General features: G+C 43.2%; 1 protein-coding gene across 1 annotated transcript in view; it reads left to right on the top strand.

Annotated features, from left to right (window-relative positions):
* The window catches only part of strada (STE20 related adaptor alpha), a 54,704-nt gene that overhangs the window by 34,268 nt on the left and 3,672 nt on the right, over positions 1-16,764 (top strand). The window contains 4 exon segments of the mRNA XM_052038445.1: positions 3,092-3,138; positions 3,141-3,262; positions 6,367-6,471; positions 14,694-14,935. Of these exon segments, the coding sequence (XP_051894405.1) occupies positions 3,092-3,138; positions 3,141-3,262; positions 6,367-6,471; positions 14,694-14,935 (516 nt within the window).

A 16,764-nucleotide genomic window follows, 5' to 3' on the forward strand; every position in this document is an offset into this window, starting at 1 on the left:
CCCAAACTCTATTTTCACCACTCTGTCCACTTGTCTTGCCACTTTCAGGAGCTATGGACTTGCACCCCAAGATCCCTCCGTGCATCAATGTCCCTAAGGGTCTTGCCATTTACTGTATACTTTCCTCTTGCATTTGACCTCCCAAAATACACCACCTCGCTCTTGTCCCGATTAAAACTCCATCTGCTCTTTCTTCTCCCATATTCCATCTGATCTATGTCCTGCTGTATCCTTTGACAACTTTCCTCACTATACACAATTCCACCAATTGTTGTGTGCAAATTAGTAAACTGACCACCTTCATTTTCATCCAGATCATTTATGTATATTACAAACGATGGTCCCAGCACTGATTATTCCAGAGATGAATTCTGCAGAAAAAGCTGGGATTACAGGCTCCTCTGGGGGATGTTAGTGGACTAGTTTTAATTATCTAGTAGCTCCTTTGGAACTTTTTCTGGTGCTAGACTAAAAGTGATGAATGTCTTTATTGTGGTTTGAATTTCATGTGCCATTTCCCTCATTTTCGGGCTGCATTAGTCAGTCGCGTTGTGAGGGCATTCTGTTTTGGTAATTTATTCCTTTTATTTAGTATTGGGGCACCTCTGGCGAGGCTGATATTTATTAAAGGTGGTGGTGAACCTCTGCCTTGAAACTTGCCGTCCTTCTGTTGAAGTTATTCCCACATGAGTAATGATTCCTGGTAATAAGTTACCAGACCTGTACATCCTAACCTGTACATCATTCCTGGTAATGAGTTCCAGGGTCTTGAACAGGCAATGATGTACCAGCGATATTTTTCTAACTCAATATGGTATACAACTTGGAGAACGTGAAGGTGGTGTTCCCATGCACTTTCTGCCCTTGTCCTCCTTGGTCGTAGACCTTGCAGCTTTGAGAGATGTTAGAGTAGCTTGGGTGAATAGCTGCATAGCATTTTGTAAAAGATGTACATTGCAGCCAGTGTGTATTAGTGGTGAAGGTAAAGGTGGTGGATGAGCTATCAATCAAGGTGCTTTGTCCTGGATAGTGTTGAGTATTAGTGGAGCTGTACTCATCCAGAGTATTCCATCGTACTCCCGACTCGTGCTTTGTACAAAGTATAAAAGCGAACTGTGAGTTAATCACCCCAGGATACCGAACCTGCACTACTCTTGTAGCCTTGCTGTATGTGGCTGGTCCAGTTGAGTTTGCAGTCACCCACCCCCTGTATGTTGATGACAGTAAACTCGGCAATGTGAAGGAGCAGTGGTTTGTCTCTGAAAGTAGTCACTGCCTTGCATTTTTGTGGTGCAAATGATTGACCTCTGAAAAGCACAACCATCTTTCTTTATGCAAGGTATGACTCTAACCACTGGAGTGTTTCCCCTTGCTGCCCATTCATTTCAATTTTACCAGGGTACCTTGACTACACACTTGGTCAATGCTGCCTTGGTGCCAAAGGCTCTCACTCACCTCTGCACCTCTGGAATCAGCTCCTTGGTTCACATTTAGACCAAGATAGTGATGAATTCTGGAGCCAAGTGGTCCTGGAGAAATCTAAACTGGGCATTGGTTGGATGACCAAATCTACCATTGGTTGGTAAGACCCATTCAATAATACTGTCAACAATTCTTTAGACCATTTTGATGATTGAGAGCAGACTGAGTGGTAATTAGGCATATTAAGTTTGTCCTGCTTGGTCTGGATATACCTCACTAATTTTCCACACTGGGATAGGTGCTGATGGTGTAACTGTATTGGAACAACTTGGCTAGAGGCACAGCCAGTTCTAGAGTGCAGATTTCGTATGACAGCTGGAATGTTGTCTGTTCCCTTATTCTTTGCTGTATTTGGTGTTCTTAGTCATTTTCATTCACACTGAATGATGTCAGTAATTGGCTGGATGGATTCTGTGCTGTTGGAGATAAGATATCTTTATTGGTCACATGCTCATCGAAACACACAGTGAAATACATCTTTTGCGTAGAGTGTTCTGGGGGCAGCCCGCAAGTGTCGCCACACTTCTGGCGCCAACATAGCACACCCACAACTTCCTAACCCGTACATCTTTGGGATGTGGGAGGAAACCAGAGCACCCGGAGGAAATGGAGGAAACCCACGCAGATACGGGGAGAACATACAAACTCCTTACAGATAGTGGCCAGAATTGAACCCGGGTCGCTGGCACTGTAATGATCCAACTCGGGAGAAAGCCGAAGTTGGATCATTCACCCATTGGTACTCTGGCTGTATGTGGTTACGAATGCTTAGGTTGGCCTGCTGCCACGCAGTAAGGACAACAGTTGAGGAGAAACCTCCTTGTCCTCCTTCAGGTGATTGTGCCATCGACAATCACCATGATCCCATCCATGCATCCCCTCAAACTTCATCAATTGAAGTTTGTAGTCAGCAGTGCAGTTCATTTTGTGAACCTTTGGAACTCTGTCCCTCAAAGGCAGTGGAAGAATTCTTTTAATATTTTTAAGGCAGATGTAGGCACCTGATAAACAAGGAGGTGAAAAGTAACATAAAGGACACATAACATTGAACTTGCAGCATGGTGCAAATGCCGAATATGTGTTGGAGACGATGATGAATACCACAGGGATTCCCTAATTCAACACTTGCCAATCTGTAAAGCACAGTGAAACAATAGTAACTTGTACTTAAGTGACATCTTTATGTAGCAAAGATCCCAAATGTATGCTGCACAAAGCAGTGGGCAAATGGTTGAGAAAAGGTGGATTTTTAAGTGTTGATTAGACTCAATTCACTCAGTCATAGGATCAAGCTGGCCCTTTGTTGGGGCTGTGCAATAAGTTCCACTTCCTCAATCTTTCCTATCCTGTTTCTGCTATCCCTAAGGGCATTGCACTCAGATCACTACCCATTCATAAAGAATCATTCTCCTTACCTCGTCACTGGTCCTTTTTCTAGTGATTGTAAATCTGTATACTTTAGTGAACTTCCTGTTTTTTTAACTATAACAAGTTGTCTCTGTTAAATCTCCTCTCAGCCTTCTCAGCTGTAAAACAAGCCTCTTCAACCTCTCGAGTCTCTCTGTACTCATAGCTTGGTAAAGTAACCAACTTATTTTGTTCTTTCCAGGAGTGTTCAAGCAAGTCACATTCTAATATCATCAGAGGGGCAGGTTTATTGTCAGGACTTCGCAGTATTTTCATATGATCAGCCATGGGCCAGCGGCTACGGGTGATCCATGACTTCCCAAAATACAGTGTTAAAATATTACCATGGCTGAGCCCTGAGTTGTTACAACAGGTAAGCCCACACCTACATCCAGACATACAAATTAGGAGCAGGAGTAAGCATAATCTACCACTTCATAAGGTCAGCTGCTGATTGTAACCTCAACTCTGCATTCCCATCGACCTGTGGTAATCTTTCAGCCCCTTTGATTAGCAAGAATCTATGTACCTCTGCCTTTGAAATATAATTAAAGATTCTGCTTCCACTTCCCTCTTGAGGAAGAGAGTTCCAATGGCTCTCAATCCTCAGAAGAAAAAAGGTCTCTTCATGTGAAATGGGGTAATCCTTTATTTTTAAACTGTGACTCCTAGTTTTAGATCTTTGCTTGAGGATACATCCTTTACACATCCACCCTGAAAACCCCTCAGGATCTTGTATATTTTAATCAAGCTCTCTTACTGTTCTGGACTATGGTGGATGCAAGTCCAGCCTGTACAAATTTCCCTATTGGACAACTTGCCATTCCAATCTAGTAATCTTTCTCTGAACTGCTTCCACCGCATTAACATCCTTCCTTAAATAGTATTAACTATATAACTTACTGCAGATATGAGTAATGTTCAGAGTAAGGCAGAATTTAGTGTTCATCTTGAGAGAGATAAACTTTGATCTGAACAATGATGTTAAACTTAAATACAGCAAGTTAAAGGGATGAGAATGGAGTTGCTAAAATGGATCAGATAAGACAATTGAAGGCAAGTGAGGACCTCTTTAAGGAGAGAATTGATGACTTCCAGCAAGAATATGTCCCCATACGGAAAGATTCTGAGGGTAGGGTGGGGGAAGGGGGAGAAACATGACAAGAAACAAGTTATTCATTACCAAGTGAAGGAAGTTAAGGAGGATTTTAAGCTGATAAGGAAACATAAGATGGCAAGACTAAACCAAAGACTGAAGGAATTCAGAATCTGCAGAAGGACTTAAAAAAAAAGGCAAAAGAGAAAATAAACTAGAGGCAAACAAGGTAGAAGTATAAAAACTGACGCAAGGACTTTTCGAAGTATATAAAGAGGAAGAGAGAGGTCAAAGTGAACATTGACCCTTAATGAATGAGGCTAGGGAAATAGTTATGGGGAACTAGGAAAATGCAGAAGAGTAAAACATCAGTTAAACAAGGAGCTTGCAGTAGAAGATACTATGAATATTCCAAAAATGCTAATAAAAAATATGGTGGAGGAACTAAATATCATCACCATTACTTGAGAATTAGTATTAGGCAAAAAGGGCAATAGGCCGTTAAGTTCCCTGGACCTGATGGTTTGCAACAAAGGAACCTAGAAGAAATGGCTTCAGGGATGGTGATTGCATTGGTTGTCATGCTCCAAATATTTTTACATCTGGAGGGGTACAGAAGAACTGGAAAAACTTGCCAATGGGATGTTCTTATTCAAAAAGAATGGGAGGGAAAAAGCAGGTAACTGTTGGTTGGTTAAACTACTTGCATCCAATGTTGGATATTAGGTTACAGAGAGACATCAGTAGGTTGAGTGGGCAAATGGAGTATAATCAATTATTAAGGAGGTAATTGCAGAACATTTAGAAAATCACAATTTCATCAAGCAGATTCAATGTGGCTTCATGAAGAAACCATCATATTAGACAAATTATATTGGCATTCTTTGAGGAAGTGTCAACCAGATTGGATCAGAGGGGATCCAGTGGAGGTAATAATTAATTTTTCAAAGGGGCCCTTCTGAAAGAGGTTTCCACATGATGTGAGAGATAATGTATTAGCACATACAGAAGATTGGCTAACTGACAGGAAGAAGCAAGTAAGAATAAGGGGCCATTTTCAGCTTGGCAACCTGTAACTAGCAAGATGCTGCAGGGATCTGTTTTGGGACTACAACAGTTTACAATGTAAGTAATTTAAAGAAAGGAACCAAATGCACTGCAGCCAAATTTGTGGATGATAAAAAAGTGGGAGGGAAGGTGAGGTGTGAGAAGAATACAAGTAGCTGACAGAGAGATTGTTAGGTTGACGGGGGAAATGGAGTATAATGTGGGAAAATACGAAGTTCACTTCGGAGAGAAGAAAGAGGCGCCAGCGTATAGGTGCAGGATCAATCAGGACAGCGAATGGAATACTGTCTTTTATTTCAATGTAGTGGAATATAAAAACAAACAGAAGTCTTCTTGCTACCGTACAAGGCACTAGTGTATTGTGTACCGTTCTGGTCCCCTTACTTAAGGAAAGATATCATTGAAGTCAGTTCAGACAAGGTTGACTAGAATGATGCTGGGTAGGAGGGAGTGCTTTATGAGGAAAGATTGAATAGGGTGGGATGTACTCATTGAGGTTTAAAAGAATGTGAGGTTATTGAACTGTGTAAGATTCTTGAGTGGTTTGACAGGATAAATGCTGGGAGGATTTCTCCCCTTAAGAGAGTGTCTAGGACCAGAAGGTATTGTCTCAAGATATGGAGGTGAAGATTGGACGAAGAATTTCTTCTCTAAAAGAATTGTGAGTCTTTGAAATCTTTGGAGGCTGAAGTTGTAAACGGTGGGAGAGTTGGATCAGCCGTGATCGTATTGAATAGTGGAGTTGGCTTGAGGGGCTTAAAAGCCTACTCCTGTTCCAGTTTCTTATGGTCAGTCTATGTGGTGAAGATATTCCCACAGTGCTATTAGGTAGGGAGTGGACCCAGCAACAACGCAAGATCTGCTCAAGTCAGAGTTGTGCATACGTGAACTAAAGGACTTCTAACTGGAGAAGGAAAACAATTTCATCTGGTCTGTATTAATATACCTAACTAACTACCAACCTTATCCAAAATTCTTAAGGAAGATGGTGTTTGTTAATCTCTTGTTTCAAGGCACAGTCGGATTACTGTTGGAAATGATTGTGTGGCATGTTTGGCTGCTTTGGATTGAGAAATGAGTGGTAAGAAATTGATAAACACTCAGGTCCTCATTCTTGTGTGAAGTTGCTATTTCTTTAATGTCAGTTTGTGCCTGTCAGAAATCTGAACTTGAGCCAATGCTGCTGTCCGACTCTGGATTAGCCACATGGTGACAATGATGGTCAACCATTTGGGAAATGGGTTGTAGTGCTTTAATAACATTGTTTGCAGATAGTAACTAAAATACTATTACAATTTTGTTTTTTCCTGCAGAATCTACAGGGTTATGATGCCAAATCTGATATATACAGCCTGGGGATAACTGCGTGTGAGCTGGCTAACGGACACGTTCCCTTCAAAAATATGCCTGCAACTCAGGTATGGGTGTTGTGCAATATCCATCAAGGCACAAAGTGCACCACAGGCCTTACACGTCTTGACTCTGGTTGTCCAGTGATTATTGTAAAACCTGAATATGTGGCTCAGTAAATGTAGTGGCAACTATTAAAAGTTTTGGTGTGTATTTAGTTTAATTCAGTCTCAGAATACTAATTGTCTTCCCTTTTAATTTTATATAATTAAACAAGATATTTTCTGACAGTGACATGCTATTTGTCAGTTAGATAAGGCAGGACTTGTTACAGGGGCTGATTGGATTGAGAAGCAATTTCCAGAACAAAAAAAGTCAACTGTTACAATCCCATGCAAAGGTTTGGGAGATGGAGTATTATGGGGCTTACATTGCGGTTGAAACTAATAATGGTGAGATTAGATAAGGAAGGACTAAAATGAAGGATTGGTTGAAATATGATGTATGTAAATGACTATGAGAAGTGCCTCCATATTAAAGAGATGTGATGTTTGGGAGCTATGATGCAGTCATTTCTGAGGAATGGGGATTGCAGCAAGAAAGGATTATAAGTGACGTAAAGACTAGAGGAGGCTCCTCAGGAAACTCAAATGGAGCTAGACAATATGTAAATGCACAGAACATTGGAAGATAAAGTTTAGTACAGACAAATGTAAAGTGTTACAAGTTGTAAAGAGCAGGATGAGAAAGGATGGATCTCTGGAATTTTAGTGGATTCCTCATTGTCCAGCAGGTGGAGAGGTAATCAGCAAAATCAGGAGGATGGTGAAGTATTCAGCAAGATCTGTAGAATACAAATCAGGGCAGGTTGTGAGCAGTGTTGTGGGCAATTAGACAGTGCAGCACATCATTCTATCCGAGAAGAGATAACGGAGAGCTTCAGGTGATAGAGGCAATGCCGACTGATCCCAGTCTTAAAGGCTATATGGGAATACTAGAGAAACTTGGGCTATTTAGCCAGAAAGGGAGATATTTGAAAGGTTACCTTGCACGACAATGTAAAAGATACAGAACAGATGAATCTAGATGACCAGAACAAGTGGAAACTAAAAGTTTAAACTAATAAAAGACAAAGGTAGGATTTTTAGTAGGTAGCTCATGTTTGTATGAAGATTGACGAATAACTGGAACATGTGGAGTAGAAATTGAAACCTAACAATTAGAAACCTTAAATAATTTTCCCTAATTAAAGGCTACACCAAGGGAAATTTGCAATTTTATCTGGATGAATAAGCTGATGTGTTGAATGGACTTGCTCACCTGTAATTATCTTGTGATGCTCCATATATAATAAACAATTAGGAGTTAATAATATCAGGATAAGCCTTTTACATTTTCTAGTGAGCAAGTAAAGTGAGCTGGAAGGGAATTTAAGAACAGAGTCTTTGAAAGAGAGAAGGCCTAAGGGAGATTGAGTGGAATTATACAAAACTGGCAGAAAGGGCCTATTTCCCCTTGCAGAGAGGCAAATAATGACAGTGGATTGATTTAACAAAAATTGGTGAAAGCATTCACGTGGAGATTGGAAAACATTTTTCTCCTGTGCCTTGCTGCTCACCCCCAACTGCACTCCTGCCATCACTTGTATTCGGTCATTTCCGACTACCCTCATAGATTGGTCTCATCAGACATGTTTGCCTTGTGCCATTTATCCTTTTACATTTATCAGTTTAGAAGCCAGTTAAGCCTGTCTAGAACATTGAGGTGACCTATTTCACAGTTATCTTGCAGAGCTCCTGGCTCCCCATGTTATAAGTGTTTTTATCCAGATGAATATTTCTGTACGATGTACTCACTAACCGAGAGGACAGGAGAAACAGTGTGGCTGCAAAGCAATAATGGAGACCCAGGAACCATGGTTCAGAAGAACGTCTGGGTGGGGAAAGAACAGAATAGAAATGATATAGGGCTCTCAGAGGAGCAGCTGTGATTGCAGGCTACAGACACAATACTGGAAGGTGGGATTAGCCTGGGGAGCTGTTTTTTTTTTGATGAGCATAGGCATCATGGGCTAAATGGCCTCCTTCTGTATGCTAAATTTTTGGTGATTGCTATGATTCTGTGAATTTGAGAGAAACATCTGTACAGAATCACAGAATGGTTCCAGCATGGGAGATCACTCAGCCTTTTGTGTCTACATCAGCTCTATACAAGTACAGATCTAGCCTCTAAAACTCCTCTGCTTCTCTCCATGACCCTGGAAATTCTTTCCTTCCAGATACTTATCCAGCTCCCTTTTGAAAACTACTGAGTGTGCCTCCCACTGGCAGTGCCTTCCAGATCCTAACCACTTGTTGAATAAGAGATTTTTTTTTTCCTTCTGTCACTTTTGTTTTTGCTAATCACATTTATTCCATTCCCCCTTGTTCTTGAACCCCACTCCCAACAATTTCTCTCTAACTGTACCCTTCGTAGTTTTAAGCACATCAATCAGATCCACTCGCAATCTCCTCTTTTCCATAAAGAACACAGCCTTCTCCAGTCTTCCCTCATCCCTGGACTCATTCCTCAAAGGGTGGTGAAAATATAGAACTCGCTATCAGAGGGAGTGTTGAGGCAAATAGTAGCAATATTTAAGGGGAGCAGGTGTTTGAGGTTACACTGATGTTTATATGAGAACCTGCAGGAAGAGGCTTGAGTGCAGCAATAATGCCAGCATGGCCTGGTTGGGTCGAATGGCCTGTTTTTGTGCTCTATAATTGATGTAATCCTTTATAGGCTTATTGGGGTCTGAAACACTCTACCTCATACAAAACCCGTGGTACGTTTTAAAAATGTATCCATAAGCACTTCTAGAATAATATTCTGGGCAAACAGCTCTTTTTGGCCTGCATGGATGCAATGGGCCAAATCGCCGCCTCCTATACTTTTGATTTTACATTCAACCTATTCTAGCAAGTTGTCAAGATGTTCTGGGCATCTAATGCAAACTGGAATACCCAAATGATGTAGAGCATGAACCAGTTAATTTAATGCAGGCTTTTATATGACACAGTACAGCATAGGAACAGGCCCTTCGGTCCACCATGTCCATGCCAATCATGATGCCAATCTAACTAATCCCATCTGCCTGAACGTCCATGTCCCTCTCTTCCCTGCCTCTTTGTGTGTCTGTCTAACTGCCTCTGAAGTGTTGCTGTCATATCTACTTCTACCACTGCAGGTACCTACTGCCATTTGTGTTTATATAAAAAAATCCCTGCCTCGTAAATCTCCCTTTCCTCCTCTTAAACTTATTCCTCTATTATTTGACACCATCCTGTGAAAGACTGATCATCTACCCTATCCATGCCTCTCATGTTTTATATAATTCTCTCAGGTCACCCCTCAGCGCCCTATGCTCCAGTGAGAGCACTCCAAGTTTGTCCAACCTCTCCTTGCATCTAATATTCTTCAATCTAGGTAACGCCATTGTGAACCTTTTCTGCACCCTCTCCAAAGCCTGCACATCCTTCCTATAATGCAGTCACTAGAACGGCACACAATACTCCAAATGTGGTCTCAGCTGCAACATGACTTGCCAGCTTTTATATTCACTGCCCCAACTGATGAAGGCAAGCGTGCCGCACACCTTCTTTACCATCCTCTGTACTTACGTTGTCACTTTCAGGGAGCTGTGGACTTGCACCCCAAGATCCCTCTGTATATTGATGCTCGTAAGGGTCCAGCCCTTTACTGTATCCTGTCTTCTTGCATTTGACTTTCCAAAATACAACACCTAGCACTGTGGGGGAATAACTGAGTAATGCTCACTGACCCACATACCTTTTGATGTGATTTGGAGTAAACCAACACTAAATTAAAAGCATATATTTTAATATATTCTGAGAAGTGGGCCAATTGCTGAAATTACTGGAGGGCTCACAGCAGGAAACAGCAGATGAGCACGGGAAGAAGCACTTAGGGGAAGTATTCATTTTCAGTGAGCGGGAGCTGGGACTTGGAACGAGAGGCAGGAGTTTTCAAAAGAGGAATCTCTGTGCTTGGTGTTCTTTTTCAGGCACACTTTCATATTGTTATTAATAATCAGCTAATTAACTAGTGGGCAGCAGCCAATAAAAAGAAGCTAGGGTGAAGCGGAGTGGACATTGTTGGAGGGGTTAGTGTTAAAGTGGGGACTAAGGCTTTGGCTCAAGAGGCTGAGTAAATGACCTAGGTGAGGGGAATGCGAGCAGCTCTTTTTAAAAACAAAGTGGTTTGTGAGAAGGCACGGGTAAGATCAGGTAGGGTCTTTATTTTGTTGTCTGTAAATCCTTAGTCCTTGATTCAATGTAAGCAGGATGGCAGTTAGAGCAGTGGAATGCTCCTCCTGTAAGATGTAGGATGTCAGGGAACCTCACAGTCTTCCCGATGACCACATCTGCAGGAAGTGCACCCAGCTGCAGTTCCTGACTGACCAGGTCAAGGAAGTCGAGCTGGTTTCATGTTATGGAAAATCATGGTTGTTTACTAAGAACGCAGCTTCCCCACCGCACTCGCACCCCCCCCCCCCCCACACACACATCTGTAACGAGTGTACCCTGTATTCACTGCAAACAGTGCATTTACACTGGCCTTGATTAACCCAGAACTTCTTCATCCTCACTCGTTAAAGGACATCTGGGCTCTTCACAGTGTACAAAAGTTTCCCAGTAACCATTGTTGATAACAGCTTTTAAGCCCAGGATGTTATTTGCCATGTATTAGCCTATGCACGGTAGTGTAGCGGTTAGTGTAACGCTTTACAGCGCCAGTGACCTGGGTTCAATTCCGGCTGCTGTCTGTAAGGAGTTTGTACGTTCTCCGTGTCTGCGTGGGTTTCCTCCGGGTGCTCCGGTTTCCTCCCACATTCCAAAGACATAGGGGTTAGGAAGTTGTGGGCGTGCTATGTTGGTGCCAGAAGCGTGGCGACACTTGTGGGCTGCCCCCAGAACACTCTATGCAAAAGATACATTTCACTGTGTGTTTCGATGTACATGTGACTAATAAAGATGTCTTGTCTTGGAGTTGGATGTACTCAGGACCATCCGGGAAGCTGAAAACCTCATAGATGAGACTTTTACCGAGGTGATCACACCCAGGGTACAGGCTTCAGATAGATGGGTGACCACCAGGAGAAGTATGGCCACAAGGTTCCCCTGTTGCCATACCTCTCAGCAACAAGTATACCCCTTTGGATACTGCTGGAGGGGATGACCTATCAGGGCACAGCAGCAGCAGCCAGGTCAGTGGCACTGTGGTCAGCTCTGCAGCTCAGCAGGGAAGGGTAAAGTCAGGCAGAGTAATAGTGATAGGAGACTTGATAGGGGGACAGACAGGAGATTCTGTGGTCGCAAAAGAGACACCAAGATGGTGTGTTGCCTCCCAGGTGCTAGGGTCGGAGATGTCTCAGAGCGGCTGCAGAATAGTCTCAAGGGGGAGAGGGAGTAGCCAGAGGTCATGGTGTACATTGGCACTAATGACGTAAGTAGAAAGGAGGAAGAAGTCCTGCGCAGTGAGTATAGGGAGTTAGGAAAGAGGCTGAAGAGCAGGACCTCCCAAGGTAGTAATCTCTGGATTACTCCTGGTGCTATGTGCTAGTCAGGGCAGGAATAGGATGATAGAACAGGTGAATGAGTGGCTGAGGAACTGGTGCAGGTGACAGGGTTTCAGGTTCTTGGATCATTGGAGCCTCTTCTGGGGCAGTGGTGACCTGTACAAGAAGGACGGTTGCACCTCAACTGGAGGGGAACCAATATCCTGGCTGGAAGGGTTTAAACTAGTTTGGCAGGGGAATGGGAACCAGAGCACTGGGTCAGAAACTGGAGGGATTGAGAGGATGGTAGATGTCAGGGCCAGTAGAAACGGGCAGGAGCAAAGTAATAGACATAATGGGACAGACAGTTTGAAGTGTGTGTATTTGAATGCTGGCAGTATTATGGGTAAGGGTGATGAACTTAGAGCATGGATCAGTACATGGAACTATGATGTTGTGGTCATAACAGAGACTTGATTGAGAGAGGGACAGGAATGGGTGCTTAATGTTCCAGGGTTTCGATGTTTTTGAAAAGCTAGAGACCCTTAACAGTGTTGATGAGCAGAGGGATCTTAGGGTCCAAGTTCACAGCTCCCTGATAATGGCTACACAGGTTGATAGGGCAGTAAAAGCGGCATATGGCATGCTTGCCTTCATTACTTGAGGCACTGAGTTCAAGAGTTAGGGAGTTATGCTACAGCTTTATAAAACTTTATTTAGGCCACATCTGGAGTATTGCATTCAATTCTGGTCACCCCATTATAGGAAGGAGGTCAAGGCTTTGGACAAGCTGCAGAAGAGATTTACCAAGATGATGCCTGGATTAGAGGGCATGTGCTATGAGGATAGGTTGGACAAATTTGAGTTGTTTTCTCTGGAGCGGTGGAAGTTGAGGGGAGATCTGATAGAGGTTTATAAAGTTATGAGAGCCATAAATAGAGTAGGCAGCCAGTATCTTTTCCCCTAGCTTGAAATGTGAAAGGGGTTAAGTTCAAAGGAGATGTGCGGGGCAATTTCTTTTTTTACACAGAGTGGTGGGTGCCTGGAATGCACTGCCTGGGGTGGGGGTGGAGGCAAATACAATAGTGGCATTCAAGAATTTCTTAGCTAGGCACATGAATGTGAGGGAAATGGTAGGATACGGACACTGTGTAGGCAGAGGGATTAGTTTAGTTGGGCATTTTATTACTAATGTAATTGGTTCAGCACAACATTGTGGGCCGAAGGGCCTGTTCCTGTGCTGTGCTGTTCTATGTTCTACATCTCATAGACTAGTCAGCATAGATGAAATAAATATGACAAACTGAAGTGGGAAAAATAAAAACAAAAACTACTGAAAACTGAAGCTGTCCTTGGAAACCAGAGCGGTGATGACCTGGCAAAGCCTGCAAAGCAGATGTCACAGTATCACTTCAAGTGCCATGAAAGCAGTGGAAGTGAGATTCCTTATGGATGCAAACAGAATAAAATAAAAATAATCTATATGTTCTTATGAAGCAATAAGGAAGAAATAATACAGGATTAGACCATTTGATCCCTTGTGCCCACTCAATCATTTGAGCCTGCTCAGCCATTCAGTTAGATCATAGCTATTCTTATCTCAGTCCCGAACAGCCAATCCCTTATTTTGGAAGTGTGCCCTCTGGTTCTAGATATCACAACCAGGGAAAGTGTCATCCCTGTGTCCATTCCATCAGGCTCATCCAAATTTTGACATTTCAATCGATTGTGTATCATATGGGGATTCTGCGACAACTGTCCTGGGTAAGTTTAATAGCTCCAAACTAATAAATGGGAAGGATAAATGACATGTAGCAAAAATACAAGGGATAAGATCTCAATTCAATGGCAGTCAACATGAGGGAGTGAGGAAGTTTCTGAATGATGGTTAATGCGTTTATAAGGGTGATGGTATGTATTGCAAACAAGGTGATGTAACACTTACTTTCAAGAAAGAATAATACTGATGATTAAAGGCAAAATTATTTTTTATAAAGTCAGTCGGTAGCAAAACAGTGCAGTTGGTCATTAGCCAGAGAACAGTTGAATATTTGTACGAAAATAGTCCTGGTAAATGGCAGCTGGAATGGTTTCCAAAGAGGTAGATTCTTCCTGACCAATGTACCTAAGCTTCTTTTTTTGAAAATATGTCTTCCAAGCAGGGTTGATGCAGTGTGTGAGTCGTAGTTAAATTTCCAAACATTTTCATAATACTCCACTTGAGGGTTAAAACAGTGGGTATCCTTGGTGAAGCTTGAGGTGGACTTCCAGGAAGACAGGAAGAAGTGTTTCAGGTCAGGAATGATGTACGTCCTGGAGCAGTGTAATGAGTGGAGTGCTCCATCTTGATTTGGGTAAGTGACCTGAAAACCACCACAAATAAAATTCAGGGCCAATTAACACAAAGTCTTACATTTTTGTGTAACGTTAGAGAGAATGAAGATTTTGAAAATCACCAGTCAATACCGAGCAAACAGTGTTGAGCTGCACTTGATAAAATTCCTGCATTTGCCTTTCTGAGAAAAGAACAAATAAAGGACGCAGCAAGTTTCACGTTGACAGGGAAATGTCCAGTTCCTGTAGCCAGTATTTTCGGCAATGCTGACCTCTTCTGTCCATGAACTGTAGAGTGACAACTATGTTTAAACAATCTGCAATGTTTGAGGTATTCCTTTGCATCACCTAAATAAGATTTAGATGGCAAAATATGTTCTAATTCCCTTTGATCTTTTTAAGATGCTGCTGGAGAAGCTGAATGGTACCGTGCCCTGCCTACTGGATACTACTACAATCCCAGAGGAGGAACTCTTGATGACAAACTCTCAATCAGCAGTGGATTCGGGTATCGTTGAAAGCTCTGCCACTTGTGGCATGCGAACAACGAATGGGGAACAAGTGCAGCATCCGTACAACAGGACTTTCTCCAGGCTTTTCCACAATTTTGTGGAGTTGTGCTTACAACGGGAGCCTGAGCAGCGGTATGTTCCTTGTGAAAGTGGGTTGCTGTTGGTTGGTACAGGCTTGGATGTTGTTCACTAAATGAACCAATATATGAAAAGAATCCTGTGCTGCTAATGCCCTGGTGTGAAACTTTTTTGGAAGAAGATGTTTAGTTTCTCAAGGCTTTTCCATTATGACAATTCCAGTTATCCATATTGCATAATAGCTTTGATTAATGAGCATCTTGCAATCCCAAATAAAAGCAGAAAATGATGGAAGTACTCAGCAGATCAGGCTACATCTGTGGTGAGAAAACAGTTAATGTTTCAGGTTAATGAACTTTCATGGGATTAGGAAAAATTGCAGGAAAGGGGAAGGGATGGAAAGAGCAAAGGAAATGTCGACAGGGTGGAGACCAACAGAGACAAAATGAGGGGGGCTGGAAAGACTTGCTGATTTGACTGCTATTGTTGGAGGAGGTATAAATGAGAAGAGGAGAATGGAGGAGAACATAGGGCTGGAACTGTGAGATTCAGAACACCGCAGCTACTGGAAATGAAAACTTCAACAGAACTTTAGAAATGCCCAGCAGATCAAACAGAATCCTGTGGTGTGAGAGAAACCAGGAAAGGAAATGTCCACCAAGCTTATCTTCCCCTCTTCACCCCTTTCTGCCTTTCACAGGGACCGCTCTCTCCGTGACTTCCTCGTTCGCTCCTCCCCACCCACCCATCCCGTTCCCATCCCGGGAACTCTCCACTGCCCCCATCATAGGGCAACACCTGCCCCTACACCACTTCCATCCAGGGACCAAACAGTCCTTTCAGGTGAGACACAGATTCATCTGCACCTCCCTTATATCATCTACTGCCTTCGGTGCTCCAAGTGTGGCCTCCTCTACAGTGACGAGACCAAATGCAGACTAGGTGACCGTTTTGCAGAACACCTGTGCTCTGTCCGTAACCACAACCTGCATATTCCGTTGCCAGTCACTTCAACTCCCACTCCATCACTGATATGTCAGTCCTCGGCCTCCTCCACTGTCAGGAGAATTCCAAGCAAAACTGGAGGAACAGCACCTCCTTTTCTGTCTTGGAAACCTTGCAGCCTAACGGCATGAACATTGAATCTCCCACTTTAGGTAATTCTTCCCCCACCTCTCCCACCCCCCAACCCCCCCCCGCCCCCCCACCCCCCCCCCCCCCCCCCCCCCCCCCCCCCCCCCCCACCGTGCTTCTTCTCTTCTTCCCTTTCCTAGCTATGTTTTTCCCCTCTCTCTTACTTTGACCCATCCCCCGGTGGATCTGCTCTCCCCTCCTCCCCCACACCTGCCCATCACTATCTCTTACCTGCACCTACCTATCACCATCTTGTGCCCACCCCGCCTCCCCTCTTTTGTCCACCTATCACTGCTCTGCTTTTCCCTCTGATATACTGGGCTTCCCTTTTTTCCTATCTTCAGTCCTGAAGAAGGGTCCTGACCTGAAACATTGACTGCCTTCTTTTCTCCATGGATGCTGCCTGGCCTGCTGAGTTCCTCCAGCATCATCGTGTTTTTCATCAAGGAAATTTCTGTCATCAGTCTAAGCTGAATTTGGATGGAACTGAAAGGCCATTTGTTTCAATTCTAGTTCCAATGCAAAGATGTAAATATTTAGTTATTGTTTTATGCAGTTGGTGGGGCTGGCCTACAGTGTTGCTACGACCCGCAGCCCAGATGGTGCTAGCTTTGATCTTTAGACTGCTGTTAAATTGACTGATCTCAACTGATGGTGGGGACCAAGGCAATAACCTGCACTGTCCCTGCACAAGTTCAGCCTTGTTGCCATCTGAAATATACCATTGTCAGCTGGCCAATCCCCAGTAT

The sequence above is a fragment of the Pristis pectinata genome, chromosome 25, assembly GCF_009764475.1.
Source record: "Pristis pectinata isolate sPriPec2 chromosome 25, sPriPec2.1.pri, whole genome shotgun sequence".
Lineage (NCBI taxonomy): Eukaryota > Metazoa > Chordata > Chondrichthyes > Rhinopristiformes > Pristidae > Pristis > Pristis pectinata.